Source organism: Procambarus clarkii, chromosome 74, assembly GCF_040958095.1.
Source record: "Procambarus clarkii isolate CNS0578487 chromosome 74, FALCON_Pclarkii_2.0, whole genome shotgun sequence".
In the NCBI taxonomy this organism is placed as follows: Eukaryota; Metazoa; Arthropoda; class Malacostraca; order Decapoda; family Cambaridae; genus Procambarus; species Procambarus clarkii.
The window spans coordinates 14,001,016-14,024,111 of NC_091223.1; the positions used below are offsets into that span (position 1 = coordinate 14,001,016).

The 23,096-nt window shown below is 46.4% G+C and overlaps 1 protein-coding gene across 1 annotated transcript in view; it reads left to right on the forward strand.

Annotated features, from left to right (window-relative positions):
• The window catches only part of LOC123767331 (protein prickle), a gene marked incomplete in the record, with an annotated part of 316,302 nt that overhangs the window by 209,206 nt on the left and 84,000 nt on the right, over positions 1–23,096 (forward strand). Inside the window, 1 exon segment of the mRNA XM_069312959.1 lies at positions 22,089–22,365. Coding sequence (XP_069169060.1) covers positions 22,089–22,365 — 277 coding nt within the window.

Consider the following 23,096-nt stretch of genomic DNA (forward strand, 5'->3'; position numbering starts at 1 on the left):
ACTAAAATGTATGACAAAAACAAAATTTTTTCAATCCCAAAAACATTTGGAATTGCCAAAAAACCATATCAGCGTAAGCGCCCCCGAAGTGAAAGAGCAGTTTAATGCTATATAATAAATGTGTTTTGGAAATAGTAGCTGACGATTTTGTGTTGATATTGCATATCTCTTACCTAATTTGTATTATGAAATATGACATGATAGTGCGTTACAGACTTCAGTTAGGAAATAATTGGACTTGTAATGTGATTACTGATCCATCTGTATCCCAGTCATTTTACTATGTTAATTTTATGTAATTTATTCTTAAGCTTAATAACATTATTTAAATGTGCTAAATTTCCATTTATATATATATATATATATATATATATATATATATATATATATATATATATATATATATATATATATATATATTATGTTTCCAAATTTCTGATGATATACAACATATTGTGGTTTATAATTAAGTTCTTATTAATAGTGATCCTGCATCAAAATTAACAATGTTCAAATTCGGTTTTGTATGTTAAAATTAACTACATTTTTATGTTAATTTCTTTCTGTAAATAATGATGATAAAGTGCAATAAAGGTATGATTGAGACAATGTTAAATCGTTAAATCCTAAATATATCTTGAGTCTTATACTTGAAATATTAAATGAACATATAGTGTGTAGTGTAGTGTTTCAATTATTATTAAGAGGGAAGGGTTGGGGGTAATGGTTCATATGTCCACATTCGAATGCCCCTCTTCCCAGGACTGGGGGTGCGGGAGTGTACAATAAACTATACCCACCTCCGGCAGCAGCTTGTCGAAGGCGGAAGTGGAGTCTAGGCCGTTTGTCATGAAAATTATAGTGTGATGGCTCTTATTTTTATTATGGGTACATAATAAGATTATGCCTTTATTCTTAATTTATATTACAATGCTGGTAAAATACACTTCTTGATGAGTATGGAGTACAAATGAACTCATTGTGTACCCTATACTCGCAGGATGAGTATAGGGTACACAATAAACTACCACTCACATCATGGGTATGGGTTGCACAAGAAACTATCGGAGAGCAGAGTATGGAAAGCAAAGTAAACAAAGATTCACACGATGAGAAAGGGTTCCACAATGTCCTATGACTCACAGGATGAGTATGAGGTGCATAATAAATTACCATTCATAGGATGAGTATGGGTTTCACAATAAACTAAAGGTAACAGGATGAGCATGGGTTGCACAAACTATTGGTAACAGGATGGGTATGGGTTGCACAATAAATTACTGTGCTAGGATGAGTGTGAGTAGGATATATATATAAACATATTGTGGTTTATAATTAAGTTCTTAATAGTGATCCTATCCTGCATCATAATTAACATAATATATATATATATATATATATATATATATATATATATATATATATATATATATATATATATGTATATATATATAATTAGGAAGTAATGTTTATTTGGGTAAGTTGTCAGCTTATATGAACTAATAGCTAGTGTGGCTTGTATATGGGGTACATCCGGTGTCTTACCCTCGACGGTACCCTCCTTACCCTTATCCGCGGCGGTACCTTTATGGTCAGGAAGCCACGGATATTTACAATGGGGCTCGGTCAGTCAATATGATTCCTTTGACATCACTAAACTAACTCTTATGTATTCTGTTCTCGTATTGACAATTTGAATGACATCAAGAATATTTTGAATATCTTCTGATATAGATGGTGCTGTAGTTGATTGTTGTTCATGACAAGTCCAATGGGTCATTAGCATCGCTCAGATTAGTGGGAAGAAATTCTTGCTGCAACAATGTGTGTTCTCAGAGCTAACTAGGGTAACTAAAATACTTATTTCCTAAATAAATACTTTAATTGTAAATATTTGAAAATATATGGTATGTATCAGAATTTCTGACGATATAAAACATATTGTGGTTTATAATTAAGTTCTTAATAGTGATCCTATCCTGCATCATAATTTACATAATATCTACTTCTGTTTTGTGTATTAAAATGACTACTTTTTATGTTAATTTCTTTCTGTAAATGATGATGATGATGATAAAGATCAGTAAATGTAAGTAAGAACATAAGAATGAAGGTAACTGCAAAAGACTTATTGGCCCATACGAGGCAGCTCCTCGTATGGAGCTGCCTTTGATAAGTAATTACCAAAGAAGGCACCAAGCCGGGAAGGCTGTGTAGCACAATCAAATAAGTCAACTGCTCCTGAAGAGGACGGTATTACTTACAGTTTACTGAGATTAGTCTCACAAGTACCAGGTAATCCACTTTTAGTGTTGTACAGAATGAGTTTAAGTGAAGGAGTATTACCTGATGATTGGACAGTGTCATTGTTCCCATCCCCAAAGCACACTCAGATAATTATAGACCCATATCTCTACCATAATTTTGTCTATTAGCACAGTTTTCGGCGTGAATGCATTTTGGTTCTACAAGGTAGCCAACTCCATCAAAATATTAAATATGTACCCAACTCAATTAACGATTAATCAACCAATTACTCCATGGGATAACTTGGATCTAGCAGTTGATTTTGTAAATGCACCCAAGAAAGATAATGTACACTCTACATTATTAAAACAGTTAACACTGTGAAGCATCACTGAAAGTACTCAGAGTATGGGTAACGATGTGTATCAGTGCTATACCGACGGTTCTGTAGAAGAAGGTGGACGATGTACCGGATGTGCATGTAATATATTTGAACAATCTTCTCTCTTACATACATGAATGAAGCGCTATGCTAAACTGTGTAATTACTATTTGAGTACTGGAACACTTGATGATATATTGAACTTGTACCCTAGATTGACGATGTAACGTATCAATTATACAATGAATGTATGTGATGTAACTCTATAACCTGAGCTTGTGAAAGCACCTTAATCACCTTCAGTGATTAAGTGCTTAATTGCACACTAGTTTCTCTATCAGTTATCTCACCTTGTCAGAGTAAAAGAGACAAATATATGTGTATGTATGTGTTCAGAATTCAATTTCACCTTTGTAAATGCACGTTAATGACACTATGTAAAAGACACATCGAACACTTTATGTAGGGCATACGTAAATCTGTGTATTTATGTATTTACGTATGTAGCTTAGCCTAGCATTTTAAAAACACTACAATCACCTTATGTGGTTGATTGTTCAATAAATCCCTGAACTATATGTTTAACAAATCTCTAACCCTATCAATGGAGTTAGTTTAGTTCTTATATTATGCACCCTATACCCATCTTGTGGGCGGAAGTGGAAAGGGTTAGAGTCCATGGCGGACTGAAGAAAATGTATATATGATGGTTAGCATTGTTAATGTGTGGCCACGTCTGTGGTAGAAAATAATACAAAAAAAATCAAATAAAGGTATTATTGAAACTTTATACGAAAACATTAAATCCTAAATATATCTTTAATATTATACTTGAAATATGGTATACTTTGCTCTCTCCATCGTACTTCTGCACCTGCTGGCAAGTGGTTCGGTGCAGTGTGCAGGTGATGTTCATTACTGGGTGAGCTGGCAAGTGGTGCTCACCTGCCAGCTCACCCAACGAAAATTTGGTTTTTAATACACTTACACATTTATTGGGTCTTTCCTTCACCTTCATTCAAGCACTAGGGTATTACAGTAAGTGTTTTAATTATAATATTTATTAACGTTATTATTTTTAATTTTTATTATTATTAGTATTATTATTAACAGGAGAGGATCGAGTGTGTGTGTGGGGGGGGGGGGGGGAATAATGGTACACATGTCCACATCCCAATGCCCGCCCTTCCAGGACTGGGGGTGCGGGGGTGTACAATAAACTATACCCACATCCGGCGGCAGCTTGTCGAAGGCGGAAGTGTAGCCTAGAGAATTTGTCATGATAATTAGTGATGACTCTTATTTTGATTATGGGTCTGTAATCCAGTTAAGCTTTTATTCTTAATTTATATTACAATGCTGGTAAAATACAGTTCTTGATGATGAGTATGGAGTACAAATGAACTCATTGTGTACCCAAGTTCAAGTTCAAGTGTGTTTATTGAGATAAGCAATAAATAAATCTCAAAGGGATAGAGTAGCTTAGGCTATTTCAACCCCCCTCTAATTCAAGTCCCTCAAGGGGCGCACAAATACTGTGACTACAAATAGACAAATAACATTACAAGAATCCAAACAAGAATTGTGAACCCTATACTCACAGGATGAATATAGGGTACACAATAAACTACCACTCACATCATGGGTATGGGTTGCACAAGAAACTATCGCGCAGAGGATGAATATGGAGAGCAAAGTAAACAAAGATTCACACGATGAGAAAGGGTTGCGCAATGTCCTATGACTCACAGAATGAGTATTAGCTGCACAATAAACTACAGGTCACAGGATAAGTATGGGTTGCACAATAAATTACAGGTCACAGGATGGGTATGGGCTGCACAAACTACCGGTAACAGGATGAGTATGGGATGCACAATAAATTACGGGTCACAGGATGAGTATGGGTTGCATAAACTACTGGTAACAAGATGAGTATGGGATGCACAATAAATTACCGCACAGAGGATGAGTATAGGGTGCACAAACTGGTTGGGTAAATGTAAATGGTTGGGTACATTTCCTTTCACCTAATGCGACTATTCATGTGTCCGGACTTTCAATTCAGTTATATTTATGCCAAAGTATTAACATGCAGCTTATATTTATGTCTTTATGATGACATAGAAAACTTCGTTTATTACAATATCTAGATTAAATTAACATTGATCTTCGGAAGGTCATAGTTCCCATATCGGTAAGGAGAGCGTCGGCCATGAAGCCTTGTTTAAAGTATGAATATTTTTCCTCTCTAATAAGGTATAATCTCTGTGATGGATTCACAAAAACTATTTTATATCTGCCTTTCTGATAACATATACAAATATAATCTTTATTTGTGAATATTTGTTAATTAAGCAATATATCAGAGGGCGTGTAGGGTTCGGTGTTCAATGAACGAAAAGGACTGGATCACTGTGTACAGGAGGCTGATATGGCAGCAAACACTCTCCTGGCGACCATATTTCTTGGATAAGTCGCTCCACACAATTGTCGCTTGGACCGTCGACTTCCTATGGCGTCACCTCTCACATATTTACGTCTCATTTCGTTATGAAATTAGATTATTTCAGAGAAAAAAAAGGTTTGATCATGTTCTACGTGTAGCACCAACATTATAGTAAGTAAATATACCATATTTCTTCATTACTTACGTAATGCTAATACGTTTTGGGTAGTTTTGGCCTGATTTGGGTGATTGGGGTAATTCTATGGACCGCGCTGGACTTGTGATCCTGTGGTCCTGGGTTCGATCCCAGGCGCCGGCGAGAAACAATGGGCAGAGTTTCTGTTTCACCCTATGCTCCTGTTACCTAGCAGTAAAATAGGTACCTGGGTGTTAGTCAGCTGTCACGGGCTGCTTCCTGGGGGTGGAGGCCTGATCGAGGACTGGGCCGCGGGGACACTAAAAAGCCCCGAAATCATCTCAAGATAACCTCAAGAAGATAGCCCCCCTTGTGCAGAGGAGCTATATCTGCTGATTTAAGTGCTGTTGGTACTGTATCTCCCCTGTATCCAGGCTGTATTATACTGAGTGCTCGCGCTACTGGTACTTTGCATTTCTTTATCAATATTGAATTCCACGAGGCAAGCCCAGGAGCTGAGTTCATGTTGTCAAGTTCTCTTTCAAAGTCTTCCTAGTTCTTACGCATCGGCCTCGATAGACTTAGCGGGGTTCGAATCCTTCTGGAGTCGATACTTCGTGGTACGGAGGTACGGTGATACTGTTCCGTAGTATCGGTACGGTGTGTTTGGTGGTGATGGTAGAGGGGTTAGGGAGGGAGGGGGCGGCCACCCCCCCCGTCCACACTAGGTGGGGGGTTTAGGGAGGGGGTGTTGGGGGGTGTGGGGGTGCCACGTGCAGGGGTCGGCCGTGTCGGGCTTGTAAAATGGTGTCGGTAGCGTAACCTCGACCTTCCAGACGTGTGCTGCATGGCTGTCTGCGTCTGTCTGTCTGTTGTGTCTGCGTCTAGTCTCTGCTCTGTCTGCCACTCTGTCTCAGTTTCTGTCTACTTATGTACGTATGTAGTTGTGTTTAATGTACGTTAGTTGATCTCCGGCTCGAGTGTGTGGTGTACGTATTGGGTGATGCACGTAACTGAGTGTATCCATATACACGTGTGTGTACTTTATCCGTACGCGTGTATATTCCACGTGCAAGATCACACACACACACACACACACACACACACACACACACACACACACACACACACACACACACACACACACACACACCAAGGTGGAGGTGGAGGCCAAGACCGTCAGTAGTTTCAAAGCGTTATATGACAAAGAGTGCTGGGAAGACGGGACACCACGAGCGTAGATCTCATCCTGTAACTACACTTAGGTAATTACACACACACACACACACACACACACTCCTCACCCCGTGTCTCGCCTCGTGCGCACACACACGCACGCAAATTGCCTCGTTAACTTACTGGAGACTACCCCGTGGGTAGTTAGACCACACCGCTTTGTATTCCCCTCAGTATAACTTATGATAAAGACCCATTAAACGGTCCTCAGCGCCGGTTTCACCGATAAAATACCGGAGTTCCTGTAACCGGAGTTGAGGTCACTCCGAACTTCACACATTGAACGTGAGGGCGTTCAATTGTTCACCCTCTAGCGTTCACCCCTGTTATTAAAGCACAGGTGAACACGTAATAACAGCCAAGGAGCACGATAACAACACGCCAAGGAGCACGATAACAACACGCCAAGGAACGCAGGTCATTAGGTCTTAAGAGAGGAATCACAGTGGTCGTGACTCGTAACTTGACACATGGGGCTCGTAAGTCAAGGGTTGGGGGGGGGGGGTCCTTCCCCTACCCCCCACTTCTGCTAGGGGGGGGGGCGGAGTCTTAATGTTGCCCACTTGCTTTCGTAACTCATATGATCCGTGACAAGACGGAAACAAGTACATTTTAAGTCCCCCGGTAGGGAGGCCTGATCGCAAACCGGGCCGCGGGGCCGTTGATCCCCGGAAGCTATACAAGGTGGACACAAGATTTATCGAAAGATTTCGACAAAGTCTTACACACACACGCCGGGGTGAAACTCAAGATATCAGAATTACAGAGATATACAAATTGTCATCCACACAGAGCCGGTCTAAAACAGAACTAAAAGGGAGCCGGTCGGCCGAGCGGACAGCACGCGGGACTTGTGATCCTGTGGTCCTAGGTTCGATCCCAGGCGCCGGCGAGAAACAATGGGCAGAGTTTCTTTCATCCTATGCCCCTGTTACCTAGCAGTAAATTAGGTACCTGGGTGTTAGTTAGCTGTCACGGGCTGCTTCCTGGGGGTGGAGGCCTGGTCGAGGACCGGGCCGCGGGGACACTAAAAGCCCCGGAATCATCTCAAGATAACCACACTTCAATGTAAATCAACATTTCCATTCACCTACGGACTCTATGAGGCTAACGTCGATAGAGCTTGGACCTCACACACGTGGGGGGCCACGGTTCGAATCTCCAAGAGCCCAGATGAATGGAATTCAGAGATATACTCTTAATTCTGACATCTTGTCAGAATTAGAGTATATCTCTGACATTAGAGTATATGTCAGAATTACCATAGCTCTACCCTCACACACTATGCAGCTCCACTAACAACAGAACTCACCACTGACAGCTACTTAGTGTGACGAACTGGAGAGAGAAGCACCTGGACTTTACCTGGAGGAATATCCAGGAGTTCCACAGGAAAAATCCCCATCACCGACCCATTTCAACCTGTCCCCCCTCCCCTCCCCAGCGATGGTCCAATCTCTCACAAGTCAAGCCTGGCCCCGGGCTTGGGGAATAGAAGCAGCACTCTCAGAACCCCATCCAGGTACAATCCAGGTTAAGACGAACCCACACCTGGCAATCTAGTCCGGTCGCATCTCTTGATATCCTCCAGTACCACATAAAGAAAGCGATCGTGTAGAAATTACAGGCGTCGGGGCGCTCAGACGAGCAGCAAAACGTTATGAAAACATCCCCCAGTTGAACTGGAATGTGGGAGGGGGTGTTGGAGGGGACGTGGGAGGGAAGAGGGGGTGTTGGAGGGGACGTGGGAGGGGGGGCTGGAAACTGTGGAGGGACTATAGCCTCGACCCCGGGCCAGACAGCACGTGCAGGGCGGATGTGGCCACTAGTTGATGACTTCGAAGTGGCCCCGACTCGCCCTCCTGCTCCTGTTGGTCCTCACCCTGCTGCTGCTCTTCACCCTGCTGCCGCTCTTCACCCTAGAGCCGGTATTTATCGGCTCCTTCATCCTTCCTTGTCTCAAGAGCCCCTGGGGTGGATGGTAGAGCCCCTGGGGTGGACGGTAGAGCCCCTGGGGTGGACGGTAGAGCCCCTGGGGTGGACGGTAGAGCCCCTGGGGTGGACGGTAGAGCCCCTGGGGTAGACGGTAGAGCCCCTGGGTGGACGGTAGAGCCCCTGGGGTGGACGGTAGAGCCCCTGGGGTGGACAGTAGAGTCCCTGGGTGGACGGTAGAGTCCCTGGGTGGGCGGTAGAGCCCCTGGGGTGGACGGTAGAGCCCCTGGGGTGGACGATAGAGCCCCTGGGGTAGACGGTAGAGCCCCTGGGTGGACGGTAGATCCCCTGGGTGGACGGTAGAGCCCCTGGGTGGACGGTAGAGCCACTGGGGTGGACGGTAGAGTCCCTGGGTGGACGGTAGAGTCCCTGGGTGGACGGTAGAGTCCCTGGGGTGGACGGTAGAGCCCCTGGGGTGGACGGTAGAGCCCCTGGGGTAGACGGTAGAGCCCCTGGGTGGACGGTAGAGCCCCTGGGGTGGACGGTAGAGCCCTTGGGGTGGACGGTAGAGCCCCTGGGGTGGACGGTAGAGCCCCTGGGGTGGACGGTAGAGCTCCTGGGTGGACGATAGAGCCCCTGGGGTGGACGGTAGAGCCCCTGGGGTGGACGGTAGAGCCCCTGGGTGGACGGTAGAGCCCCTGGGGTAGACGGTAGAGCCCCTGGGGTAGACGGTAGAGCCCTTGGGGTGGACGGTAGAGCCCCTGGGGTGGACGGTAGAGCCCCTGGGGTGGACGGTAGAGCCCCTGGGGTGGACGATAGAGCCCCTGGGGTGGACGGTAGAGCCCCTGGGGTGGACGGTAGAGCCCTTGGGGTAGACGGTAGAGCCCTGGGGTGGACGGTAGAGCCCCTGGGGGTGGACGGTAGAGCCCCTGGGGTAGACGGTAGAGCCCCTGGGGTGGACGGTAGAGCCCCTGGGGTGGACGATAGAGCCCCTGGGGGTGGACGGTAGAGCCCCTGGGGTGGACGGTAGAGCCCCTGGGTGGACGGTAGAGCCCCTGGATGGACAGTATGTCGTACCGTGTGTCTGGAACACGTAAAGGTTAGGTGTGGGTGTCATACCTTTAACCTTATGATGCTGTATCCATTATTCAGTGCTCTTAATGGGTGACTTCCTTCATGTCTGTCTGTCTCTCTCTCTCTCACTCACTCACTCACTCACTCACTCACTCACTCACTCACTCACTCACTCACTCACTCTCACAGACACACGGAACACGACAATCTCTGTACACAAACTACTCCAATGCCTTAATGCAGGCCATTAACCATCACTTGCACCAACTTCCTCCCCCCTATTTTGACCCCCTTCGAGGACCCCCCCCTCCTCAACCTTCCCCCCCCCCCTCCCTTGACCCCTGACCCCTGTTGCTAGTGGTTGCTCTGGACGACCACAGTGAATAACGAAACGACTTTCAGTTTCAACCTCTTTTTCAAAGTCCTTCCTCTTGGAGTGGTCGGTACAACGACAGACTCGCTTCTTGCGGGGTCCGCGTTCGATCCCCGATGGTCCCTGTCCTCGGGTATATCTGGAGTAGGTTCCGAGAGCTCTTCCACTCCCTCAAGCCAGGACTGAAGCCTCGATTATCGTGTGAAAATTTGATCCGAAAGACTTGCTTGGAGTGTCCTGCAGGCCCGCATATACGCTACATCCCAGCTTGGCTTGTTGCAGGGTCGGCGTTCGATCCCCGACGGTTCATGTGGTTGGCCCACACTGTCCTCGTATCCCAGCAGCTGCAGTGGGAGTGGAGATGGCGGGCCATGAGGTCCACATTGGCTGTGTACTGGTCCACATTGGCTGTGTACAGGTCCACATTGGCTGTGTACAGGTCCACATTGGCTGTGTACAGGTCCACACCCAGCAGCCTCTTGTGTAATTGGTCCTCGCCTCTTGTGGTCTCTCCCAACGGCCGTAGAGGTTTAAAATAAATTCCTTACTGGCTTTAGTGTTTATATTATTGTAGCGCTCATCGGCCCCTCTTTCCCCCCTCTTGAGGAATGTCTTGTAAACATTGCGCACAGATGTGTCATGTGTAGAGTTTGTTTATGTTAGAGTGAGAGCAAGTAGTCCTCCTCAGCCTGGAGGAATGCGCTGTGGAGAGTCAGACGGCAGTATGACATATGAGGTTATTGGTGTGGGATGCTGCTAGTCTAGTGCTGCTCCTGCTGCTGTTTTTACTGCCTCCCCTTGCTGCTCGCAGCAGCTGCTGCTACCGCTCCCGGCGATCTCAATGGTCCGCTGGACTATTCTAACTCGAAGGTTTAAGTCCACCCCACTCCCCTAAACCCCTTCCCCCCCCCCCTCTCCTCCCAGTCTCATCTGGTTGAAATTGGTAGCTGGACTTGGAGGCCAGGCTACCAGCCCGCCAAACCTTGTGGCCGCCTTGTTTAGCGTTACCTGATTGGTGGTTGGGCTCTGCCCAGAGGCGCAAGGCCGTTATCGTCTTACGTTTCCTGGCCGCTGAGGTACTTAGTGTTAAGTTAATACTCCTGGAGAGGCAGGTCGTCCGGGCCCCTGCTCGTAAGGGCTTCTGGAGGAGCTTGTCTGACCTCCTTCCGAGGCCTGGAGGCAGGGTTGATGTTTGACAGAGCTGCGTTTGAGGTCTTCTAGGAAAAAAGGTTTAATGCTGATGACCAAATCACGCTTTGGAAGACGGAAAAGGAAGTAATGTATATGTTTATGTCTCAGAATGTTCGGTAATATGTTTATTGTTTGTGATGTGTGTGTGTGTATATGTATGGATACGTTGTACTGAACGGGGTGAGGATAGCTTGAGCTGCTTCATCCCTTTGTGTGTATTTTATCTCAGTGAACTTATTTCAGAAGATGGAATATACGACGACGTTTCGGTCCATCGTGGACCATTATTAAAGTCTTATGGGTCACTATAGTATATTGGTCCAAGACGGATCGAAACGTCGTCGTCCCTTCACCTTCTAATATGTAGTTTGGTCATGATTTTTAGCCATGTTATTGGGTTGTTGACCAGACCACACACTTGAAGGTGAAGGGACGACGACGTTTCGGTCCGTCCTGGACCATTCTCAAGTGGAGAATGGTCCAGGACGGACCGAAACGTCGTCGTCCCTTCACCTTCTAGTGTGTGGTCTGGTCAACATATTTCAGCCACGTTATTGTGACTCCTCGTCTGCATAGATTTAGAGACTGATCCGCTTACTTGGGTTTTCAAGACTTGAAGAGCATAAAGTCTTGAAATCCAAGGACGCTATAACTTGGAAGGGGGGCATGTGGTCTGAAGGGGGGATTTTACCCCCAACAACAGTTCTCATTAATCGAATTGTATTTGGCAGATGTAAGCATGTCTGTTATCTCCAGCCCCGACCTCTCTCCCCCCTCTCCCCTATCTCCCCAATCTCCCCCCTCCCCTTCTCCCCCCTCCCCAGGAAACAAGTCACTGTGGATAAGCGTGCCGGGTGATTGTATTGTTGACAAGATTAACTCACTATAATTATCCTCTTGAGGAGTTTCTTAACCTTGTTATCTTGAGGTTATCTTGAGATGATTTCGGGGCTTTAGTGTCCCCGCGGCCCGGTCCTCGACCAGGCCTCCACCCCCAGGAAGCAGCCCGTGACAGCTGACTAACACCCAGGTACCTATTTTACTGCTAGGTAACAGGGGCATAGGGTGAAAGAAACTCTGCCCATTGTTTCTCGCCGGCGTCCGGGATCGAACCCAGGACCACAGGATCACAAGTCCAGTGTGCTGTCCGCTCGGTCGACCGGCTCCCCGTGCTCCGTGACATTGTCTAATGTGTCGCTGGCTTAGGACGTGATGGTGGCACCCTGGGTCGCCTCTCGGGGTTGGCGGGAAAGCTCGTTTATCCCGGGTTCGATTCCTACAGCGGGACAGACGAGAGTTGGGCACGTTTCCTTACACCTGATGCCTCTGTTCACCTAGCGGTAAATAGGTACCTGGGGTGACAGTAGGGGGTTGCATTCTGGAGAGAACCTCGATAAGTCTAATAGGCGTCCTGTTAATAGGACACCATTAATACAAAAGAAGGAACTATTGACTTTTTTAAAGGTCAATTTTTTTTATTTAATAATTAAATTTTTTTTTAATTTGTATTACAACACATCCACCTTTGTTCCGGCGATATTTATAATGCTTGCTGGGAGGGTGTTGAACAGTTGTGGACCTCTAATGTTCAGACTATGTTCTCTGATTGTGTCTATGGCACCTCTACTCCTCACTGGTTCTTTACTGCATTTCCTTCCGTATCTTTCGCTCCAGTATGTTGTTATTCTACTGTGTAAACTTGGGACCTGATCTTCAAGTATCTTCCATGTATATATAATACATACTACTTTTTATAATACTTATAATTTATGCCAATGATCTCCCAGAGAAAGTGGGCTCTTACATGTCGATATTTACAAATAATGGCAAGTTATATATATATATATATATATATATATATATATATATATATATATATATATATATATATATATATATATATATATATATATATATATATATATATATATATATATATATATTTAACGAGGAGAGTAAAAACTGAAGAGGTCTTTATGGTACAGCAAGGAGACTTGTAACATACTCCAGGAGTGAGCAAATACATGGCTGCTAGTATTCAATCTAAATAAGTGTAAAGTATTGAAAATGAGTAAGGGGTGACAGGAGAATTTAACTACACCATAAGGGGGAAGACAGTTACAAGAATTAAATAAGCGAAAAATTAAAATACCTGGGTGTAGACACTCCCTACACGAAGAGCTCACGTGGACAGGATTACATCAGCAGCATACGGGATGCATAGTACATTCACACTTATCTACGTGAGACCATCACTTGAGTATGCAGCACCTACATGAAACCCCACACCTTGTGAAGCATAAACAGAAGCTTGAGAAGGCTCAGAAGTTTGCAGCTAGAGGCCTCAATTCAGAAACCAGGAGGCCTAGTCAGAGACCGGGCCGCGGGGACGTTGATCCCCGAAATGAACGCCAGGTAACCACAAGATAAGTTAGGCCTCAGCTATGAGAACAGGTTGAGGGAACTCTCCCTCACAACCTTAAATTAGAGACGAAAAACAGAGGAGACATGCTCATTACATACAAGATCCTGCGGGGAATAGACAAAGGAATTCCATTTGAATTCAAAATGGGTAAAACATGGAAAGGTGGACAAGCAGCGGAGTCTGAAGCACACCTGGAGTAATTAGGTAATTACGAGTCATTAGGTCAGTCGTGATGACATAATTACTAGTCATTTAGGTCAGTCATGATAACGTCTGGAAGGTCTAAGGTGACCAGTAGGGATGGTCGGTGAGTGGAAGGTAGTTAAGGAAGACTTGTAGTTGAAGACAATTTCATCCTCAACTTTCAAGAGAGAAATGATAATGCATAGGGCATGTTGGGAGAGGTGATTAGCGCATCGAGTCTAAACAGTTAGGAGACGGACGGGGCAGTAACAGTTGGCTTGTACGTGCATGGGGTTCAGGGGGTTCTATCACCCCCTTCCCTAGCGGACGAGCAAACACACACACATACACATACACACGTACACACACACATACACATACACACACACACACACACACACACACAGACCAAAGAGCCAGAGCTCAACCCCCGCAAGCACAACTAGGTGAGTACTCACACAATCTTACTCTTGTGTAGGGGGGAGGGGGAGGGGGAGGGGAGGGGGGGGTGAGGGTGTGTTAGTCATCAGTATTTAGCATGAACAAAGGAGAAGGGAAGGTTGGGCTGTAATATTGAGTTCAGTGTGGCAGGTCTCTCTCCCTTTGGTTAGGCCAGCCTCCCTTCCCCCCTACCCCCCCTTGTCTGTGATCCTCCCACACACCCCCACACCCCCACACATACCCCCAAACACCCCCCACAAGTCTCGTCCCACACCCACTACCACGTCTGTGCCTACTCACACACACACACACACACACACACCCTCCCCAATCTCCAGTACAGCGGCTACAAGCCCCGTTACAGCAGTCACCCCCACCCCCTCTCCCCCCACGTTACAGCAGCCCCCCCCCCCCCCCTTCACAACCCACCTCACCAACCAGCGTCTTGCTAAATGACGTCTTTAAGCCCAGCAGCAAGAAACGCAATAACCATTTCAGGTGTGGGAGTAATAAGGGGCATCCTCTACATACCTGCTCAGGGGGGGGGGGAGCTGTTCCCCCCTGCTGCTGGGGGGCGGGTGGTGGAGGGGGGGTTGTGGGGTGGTAGGTGAGGGGGGGGATGATGTATGATGTAGGAGTATGGGTGGATTATTTTTTTGTGTAGTGGCGAGATGTAAAATAGTGGGGAGGGAGAACCCCCTCCAAGACCCCCTCCAAGACCCCCTCCAAGACCCCCTCCAAGGTGGGGGGGTCTTGGAGGTCAAGTACTCACCTGGTTGAGCTCTGGCTCTTTGGTCCCGCCTCTCAACCGTCATTCAACTGGTGTACGGGTTCCTGCGACTCTTGAAGGCTCTTTAACATATCTACATATGAAGCTATATATGGCGTCTGCCTCCACTTACATCACTGCCTATAGAGCATTCCAGGGGTTAACTACCCCTGACCCCTGGTAACAAGTATGGGGGTTGTAGCGTTGAGTGATTAGGTATATAGTTCAGGGGTCAGATTCACGAAGCAGTTACGCAAGCACTTACGAACCTGGGGCCAGATTCACGAAGCAGTTACGCAAGCACTTGCGAACCTGTACATCTTTTCTCAATCTTTGGCGGCTTTGTTTACAATTATTAAACAGTTAATGAGCTCCGAAGCACCAGGAGGCTGTTTATAACAATAACAACAGTTGATTGGCAAGTTTTTTAATGCTTGTAAACTGTTAAATGTAACCAAAGTCGTCAAAGATTGAGGAAAGATGTACACGTTCGTAAGTACTTGCGTAACTGCTTCGTGAATCTGGCCCCAGGTTCGTAAGTACTTGCGTAACTGCTTCGTGAATCTGGCCCCAGGTTCGTAAGTACTTGCGTAACTGCTTCGTGAATCTGGCCCCAGGTTCGTAAGTACTTGCGTAACTGCTTCGTGAATCTGGCCCCAGGTTCGTAAGTACTTGCGTAACTGCTTCGTGAATCTGGCCCCAGGTTCGTAAGTACTTGCGTAACTGCTTCGTGAATCTGGCCCCAGGTTCGTAAGTACTTGCGTAACTGCTTCGTGAATCTGGCCCCAGGTTCGTAAGTACTTGCGTAACTGCTTCGTGAATCTGGTCCCAGGACATGTTGACCTGATTGCAGTGCAACCTAGCCATTGCATTTGATTTTACGGTGTCGGCGAATCCGTTAAAAATCGGTAGTGTAATGGAGGGACAGCTTCACCAATCTGGCCTGGTGACTAGCTAATCAGGAGCCATAATAACACCTTCATTACACACAATCTGATTCACCGTTGACTAATCCGCGCGTTGGCACGTCCAATCGCGGCCCTGAGTGAGGGCGCTGGGCTTATAATTGATGAGTGGGGGGGGGAGGGGGGGATTGGCCGTAATGGGGCGACGGTGGGGGGTCGTTAAATCATCCCTTGGATTGGTGACTGGTGATGGATGGCTGTGGGATATGTTTCTTGGTGGGGGTGATTGGGGAGGATTCTCTGAGGTGAACAAATCCTTAGGGGCCGTGATGAGGGTTCGAACCAACGTCCGGGATGATCCCAGACGCGCCTTAGTCGACTGCGCAACGACATGGTCAAAAGAATTGCAACCGAGAGTGCTGCTGCCGTGTGAGGGTTAAACTAAGATCCCAGACTGAGAGGTATTCCACACACACACACACATACGTGTATGTATATGTATGTATGCACATATACAAACATCACACCACCTCTACAGGCGGTGACGAGAGAGGGAGTGCCAGGGCCTCAGAGTGCCATGCATTGTTAAAGGGCCAAAAGCCGTGTAAACTGGCCATTTACGTTAATTATCTGCGCGGATGAGTTCAAATGCCTGTAATTACGTCCTCTCGGACGCATTTTCAAGTGGTTCGTGGCTGTTAGTGCGGCTCTAATGTTTAGCGTTCAGGCTTGTGGTGGGCAGTTACTGCCGCAAGCGGCCCCTGGAGGGTGTCAGGTGTGGCCGCCTGCGGTGGCTTGGTCGTGACAGCTGAAGGGGTTAACCATGCAGCGTGCTGACAAGAGTCTTAGCAGAAGGTGGAAATGCTTAGGACGGGTGTGGATGGGGGAGGTAACCCCCGCAAGCACAACTAGGTGAGTACACACACACACACACACACACACACACACACACACACACACACACACACACACACACACACACACGAGAGTGATGTCAAGGTTGAATGGGTTGAGCAACCTGGCGGATTTGTGTCTTCCTGTGGTGTTTGGAGACCACTACGCTCCCCCCCCCACACCCCCACCCCCCACCCCCCACCAATTAACCAGCGGAGGTGATTTCAACCAGTAGCGAAAGGTTAGAGCAATTAGACAAGAGATCTGATTTAAATAAACACATGGTCTATGCTAACAGCTTGGGCATAGCATGGACAGCTGACAGCCTGGCGGTCCCTGGTCGCTAACCTTCCTCTTGCTCAGCATGTCCCTCCCCCTGCTGGCCCCAGGGGTCACCCCTGGCCCCCAGGGGGATGTTTCTTGTTGGCAGGAGGCTGCATAGGATGCAGCTGCAGCAGGAGGCCACTCAAATGTTATTCATTTGCTGTTGGAGGCAATTGCAGCCTCGACCACAAAGCCTAATATATTAGTATATGCCTATAAAGGGCAAGACAATAATTGGCAATATATATATCACACCCAGGGTATAACGCAGCCTCCATGGAGGAGAGACGGTCCCAGAGGCGCGCCTTGTAGTGCTCATGGTGTGTGTTCTTGTTGATAATTCTTACTTTGCTCTGAATTCTGAATTCAGAATTCTGAATTTTGTCGTCGCTGGAAGAAGTGTCTTGTGAACTGAGCCACGTGGGGTTGGGGGTGTGTGTGGGGGGTGGGGGAAGTGGGGGGTTGATTATTGTTGACTTGTGTAGTTGAAGGAGGGAGTGTGTGGGGGTTGGGGTGGGGGTGCTAGGCGGGGATTGGCGGTTAGCTGGTCAAGGTTATGGCAACGTCGGACGTTGAGGTGGGGGGAATGTGGGTTTGGGGTTCGGTTGTGGTTGAGCGAGGAGGATTAGAGAGGGAGGAATGGTGTGGGTTTGGGGGTGAGGAAGTGGTGTGGACATGCTGGGAGTGGGGGAAGGAGAAGGGGTTCGAAATGGGGAAAGAGGTAGACAGGTTTTGAAATTCAAAATTTCAAAAAACGTAACGGTAACCGTGTAACCGCTTTTCCAGAAACTTCTCGGATGCCTCTGAAGCCTCGACTCTTCCGGTGATACCAAATGTCGGTTAGTGAAAATCTTTCGGTCAACAGCTTTGTTCCCGTAATTGCTAGCCGAGGCTGACAAGGATGATTATTGTAGCCACAATTCCCTGCTCAAAGGCCGAAATACTAACATCCGCTAACCTGGCGCGAATATCGCGAACAATGGTAATTGCGGTAAGGGAAGAGCGCATTATGCAGCGCGGAGAGCGCGATCTGTCACTGTCCACGCAAGTTTCACGCCCCGCGAGAGAGAAATACGCGACCGCACTTTACACAGAACACTGTGTGAACATCACAGGTTCATACGGCTGTTCAACATCCTCCCAGCAAACATAAGAAATATTTGCCGGAATGGAACTATGAGGGGTGAAAGCGCCAAGCCATTACGACTATACAGCACTTGGAAGGGGTCAAGACAAGATTTGGGATGGGAAAGATAGGGTGTCCAATCACTTGGACGGTCGGGGATTGAACGCCGACCTGCATGAAGGGAGACCGTCGGTCTACCGTCCAGCCCAAGTAGTTGGACAATATTTACCGGAATAGAAGTCAAAGTATTCTAGAAACAATTAGATATTTACCTGCAAGGAGTGTCGGACCAACCAGGCTGTGGTGGATATGTGGACCTGCGGGTCGCTCCCAGCAACAGCCTGTTGGACCAAGCTATCACACGTCAGGCCAGATCCCAGGTCGTAGTTAAGAAACGTAACAATTAACACCCTTAAGTTAATGGTAGTTAAGTAGTTAAAGGGGAGCCGGTCGGCCGAGCGGACAGCACGCTGGACTTGTGATCCTGTGGTCCCCGGGTTCGATCCCAGGCGCCGGCGAGAAACAATGGGCAGTTTGTTTCACCCTATGCCCCTGTTACCTAGCAGTAAAATAGGTACCTGGGTGTTAGTTAGCTGTCACGGGCTGCTTCCTGGGGCTGGAGGCCTGGTCGAGGACCGGGCCGCGGGGACACTAAAGCCCCGAAATCATCTCAAGATAACCTCAACTAAACCCCCCCTCCCTTTCAGCACAAGAAGTAGGTGAATAAATTACCTGGTTTTATTATATTAATTAATATTAATTAATTAATTAATTATATTAATTATATTAAACACCAATTTTAGATTATACCCGAACACTACATTTAAAGTTATGGTCAAACCCGAACACCTGTTTACGCGCATATTATTGTTAATTGCCTATTAACCTGTCTTTATAAAACACAGTTTACAATCACTTCTCTGTCAGTTCGCATGTCTGTTTTACAGTTAAAATATCGTTAGGATATTTACTGACGCTGCAAAGACAAAAAAAAATTTACTAAGTGGCATTTTTTTTTTGACACCAAACAGGTATTTCCTGTCGAAGTCTTTCGTCGACAGAGATAATGTATCTAAGCTTAAGCTTGTCGGTTTATTTACAGCGCCAGCTTCTTGGCCCTTCCGCTAGGGGGGGGGGAGGGTAGTGTGGTTAATAATATCCTCCGCTTGGGTTGGTTGTATATGTATTCATTTTGACTGTGACTTTTAAAAGTTGATAATTTTACCGTGGTGAATTGAGGTCTTGTGCTCGTCTCTGGATATGTATATGTGTGCATGATGTGTCTAGCTATGTATATGTATTCTAAGACGCGTGGATCTGGTTCACTCATTTCAAGGGAGAGAGAGAGAGAGAGAGAGAGAGAGAGAGAGAGAGAGAGAGAGAGAGAGACAGACAGACAGACAGACAGACAGACAGACAGACAGACAGACAGACAGACAGACAGACAGACAGACAGACAGACAGACAGACAGACAGAAACAGAGAGAGACACATAGACAGACAGAGACAGGCAGAGAGACAGAGAGAGAGAGGAACGCTAGACCGCGCAAGCGAGAGATTTCAACGCACTCGTAGATTCCAATCCCTTGGTAAATGTCTTCATAAAACTTGTTTAATCTGTGGTTAGGCAATTGAGCGCGCGACAACCATTGTCACGCGACAGGGAGTCGTGTTCCCGACGCATTAATACCTCCTATAACGCCAAATTAGCATATGTGAAACGTCTATCTTTTTTATCTTGAGATGTGAAAGGTGAAGCAGGTTTTAAACACATCTACAAGGTGTTTTATGCCCGGGAAGGTGAGTTGATGGGGGTTTTTTCCCCCCAGTTGTGATTAACTAAAAACCCCATTTTGGTTTTTATTAATGATGGCTATTAACGATGGACTGGCGAGTTTGTGGAGGCGTAATTTATAGTTTCTCATCTGGGCTTAATTGAGCACGTCTTATATTTAATACTAGGCGTTATGTAGGCAGTTACGCTACGCAAATGAGCTCTTAGTAATCCAGAATGACGGCAGACTTAAGAGCGCTCTTAATAAACGGCAGAGCTTGCGTTATTGGCGTGATTGGATAAGGGTGCCTAGTCGTAAGGGCCATGTCAGATCTGCATACCAAGGTGTTAAGAGCCTTTGTTATGCTGTCTTTTCTGGAAAGAGATCTGGATGCGAGTTCGAGTCCATTGTATAACCTCAATTATTAGGTATTAGGTGAGGGGTGAGACCTCCGATTGGCGTGAAGTCACCAGTGGAGTCCCACAGGGCTCTGTACTCGGTCCTATCTTGTTTCTGATATATGTAAATGATCTAACACTCCGCCTTTGAGAGGGAGCTTGATAAGCACCTGCAAAGCCTATCGGATCAACGAGGCTATGATTCCTACACCAAATTGTTTCGCAGTGGCGCCCAAAAGCCTAGTTCACCTGACCATTCTGCAGGAGCCCATGGGCCAGATTCACGAAGCAGTTACGCAAGCACTTACGAACGAATAATAACTTACGAATAATTTTAAACAAAGCCGCCGAAGATTGAGAAAAAGATGTACAGGTTCGTTAGTTCTTGCGTAACTGCTTCGTGAATCTGGCCCCTGGGCATGGTGTAGCCCTCTGGTGGCAGATATTAGAACCATTGTTACTGGTCCGTATAGCCCTCTGGTGGCAGATATTAGAACCACTGATACTGGTCCGTGTAGCCCTCTGGTGGCAGGTATTAGAACCATTGTTACTGGTCCATGTAGCCCTCTAGTGGCAGATATTAGAACCATTGTTATTGGTCCGTGTAGCCCTCTGGTGGCAGATATTAGAGAACCAACTCTATAACTTTCTCTGATAGAAGGGGAACCTTGAGCAAGATATCAAAAACAATTTGGTGTTTTGATAATTATCGCAAGAATGACTTAATGAATTGAAGTTTTAAGACTTCCTTAGAAAATAATAAGGCTTGTGATGTTCAAGATGTTTACAATCTCGACTGCATCTTTCCCTTCTGTTTCGTGTTCCCTCTCTCTCTCTTTCCCTCTCTCTCTCTTTCTCTTCCTTCTGTCTCTCTCCCTCCTCTTTTTTTTTTTTTTTTCTTTTTAGCAGGGATAATCCTGCGCGGGCCCTAAGCCTCTGGCTGGCCCACTAAGTGATGCTCGTTTCTGGTTTACCTGGGCGGAGGATGAGAATGTATGACCCGTATGGTCGCTTCAGTAAGATTTTGCCATATGTGTTTAACAACTTCCTCTGCTCTGGTGAATCGAAGGTGAAATCTTAACGGGTTTGTAACTGTGCACTGTGTTAGATAATGTCTCCCTCCTCTGCCCTGAGCACTTCGTCACTGACAGAGACAGGTAGTAATTAAAAAAGCGAATACATTACTCGTGTTCACGCAAGGGACAGTGGTGGTCCCTTGGCCCTTAGGGGGTGAGATAGTAGATTGTTGCTGTCTTGGCTGTGATGATTTGTAAATTATCCCTCTCTGTAATCTGTCTGTCTGTCTGTCTGTCTGTCTGTCTGTCTGTCTGTCTGTCTGTCTGTCTGTCTGTCTCTCTCTCTCTCTCTCTCTCTCTCTCTCTCTCTCTCTCTCTCTCTCTCTCTCTCTCTCTCTCTCTCTCTCTCTCTCTCTCTCTAGGATAAAAATGTGTAAATAATAGGATAAAGGACAATAATTTAGTAATGGTTCGTGAATATGGCATATGTAAGTGTTAATTATACTGTACGATATCACACATACACAGTGTTAAATTGTGCTGTATATGACGTTAAATACACATTGCGGGGTAATTTTTACGTGTAGTGTGGATGTCGATGTACATGTTTTAAATCACACAGAGAGATCACACTAACGTGATCCACAAGGGGCCGTGACGAGGATTCGAACCTGCGTCCGGGAGCATCCCAGACACTGCCTTAATCGACTGAGCTACGACAGGGGTTAAAAGGGTTGAAACCGAAGTTCTACTGAACTTACTGGATCGTGGATTTGTTCATGTTTTAAATGTCTGTCTGTCTTTGCTTGCAGGAAAGTGTGTCGGAACTGCAAATGCCCCCGTGAAGAGCATTGTGGAGGGGAGATGACCACCACCACCACCCCGCCCGCCCTCACCGACCTCCCACACGCCCACAACCTGCAGCAGCAGCATGACACGCCCATCAAGAAGCCCTCGGGTGTGGGCGGGGTGTTTGGGGGCGTGGGCGGCCTCATCACAGATCCCCAACGACACAGCCAGAGTGATGATGACTCCGGTTGTGCTCTTGAGGAGTATACGTGGGTTCCTCCTGGTCTCAAACCTGAGCAGGTCAGTACTATATTGTCTCTCGCTCTGCTGGACATTATCCTGTAGCGCAGTAGTCTACGTCCTCGTCTCACACCCGTGAGAGGTTGTCATACATTTTATTCTATATATATATATATATATATATATATATATATATATATATATATATATATATATATATATATATATACACACACGTGCGAACAAGCCTGAATGGAGTCATATATACACACATATGTAAATATCCAAGATGTGTAAATATTTCATTGAAGGTGAAGGAGCCGGTCGGCCCAGCGGACAGCACGCTGGACTTGTGATCCTGTGGTCCTGGGTTCGATCCCAGGCGCCGGCGAGAAAACAATGGGCAGGGTTTCTTTCACCCTATGCCCCTGTTACCTGGCAGTAAAATAGGTACCTGGGTGTTAGTCGGCTGTCACGGGCTGCTTCCTGGGGGTGGAGGCCTGGTCGAGGACCGGGCCGCGGGGACACTAAAGCCCCGAAATCATCTCAAGAAGGTGATCCACTACTTGAGATTTTAGCCAAATATCCCCAGTTTGATAAATATATGTAGAAAATGATTGTAACCTATCCACCGCTGCCTACTGGATGGGGGGGGGGGGGGTGTGCAGGATAAACATACCAATTATGTCACTAGTTCTCCACATATGTCACTAACTCTCCACATATGTCACTAACTCTCCACATATGACAATAGTTCACCATATATGACAATAGTTCACCATATATGACAC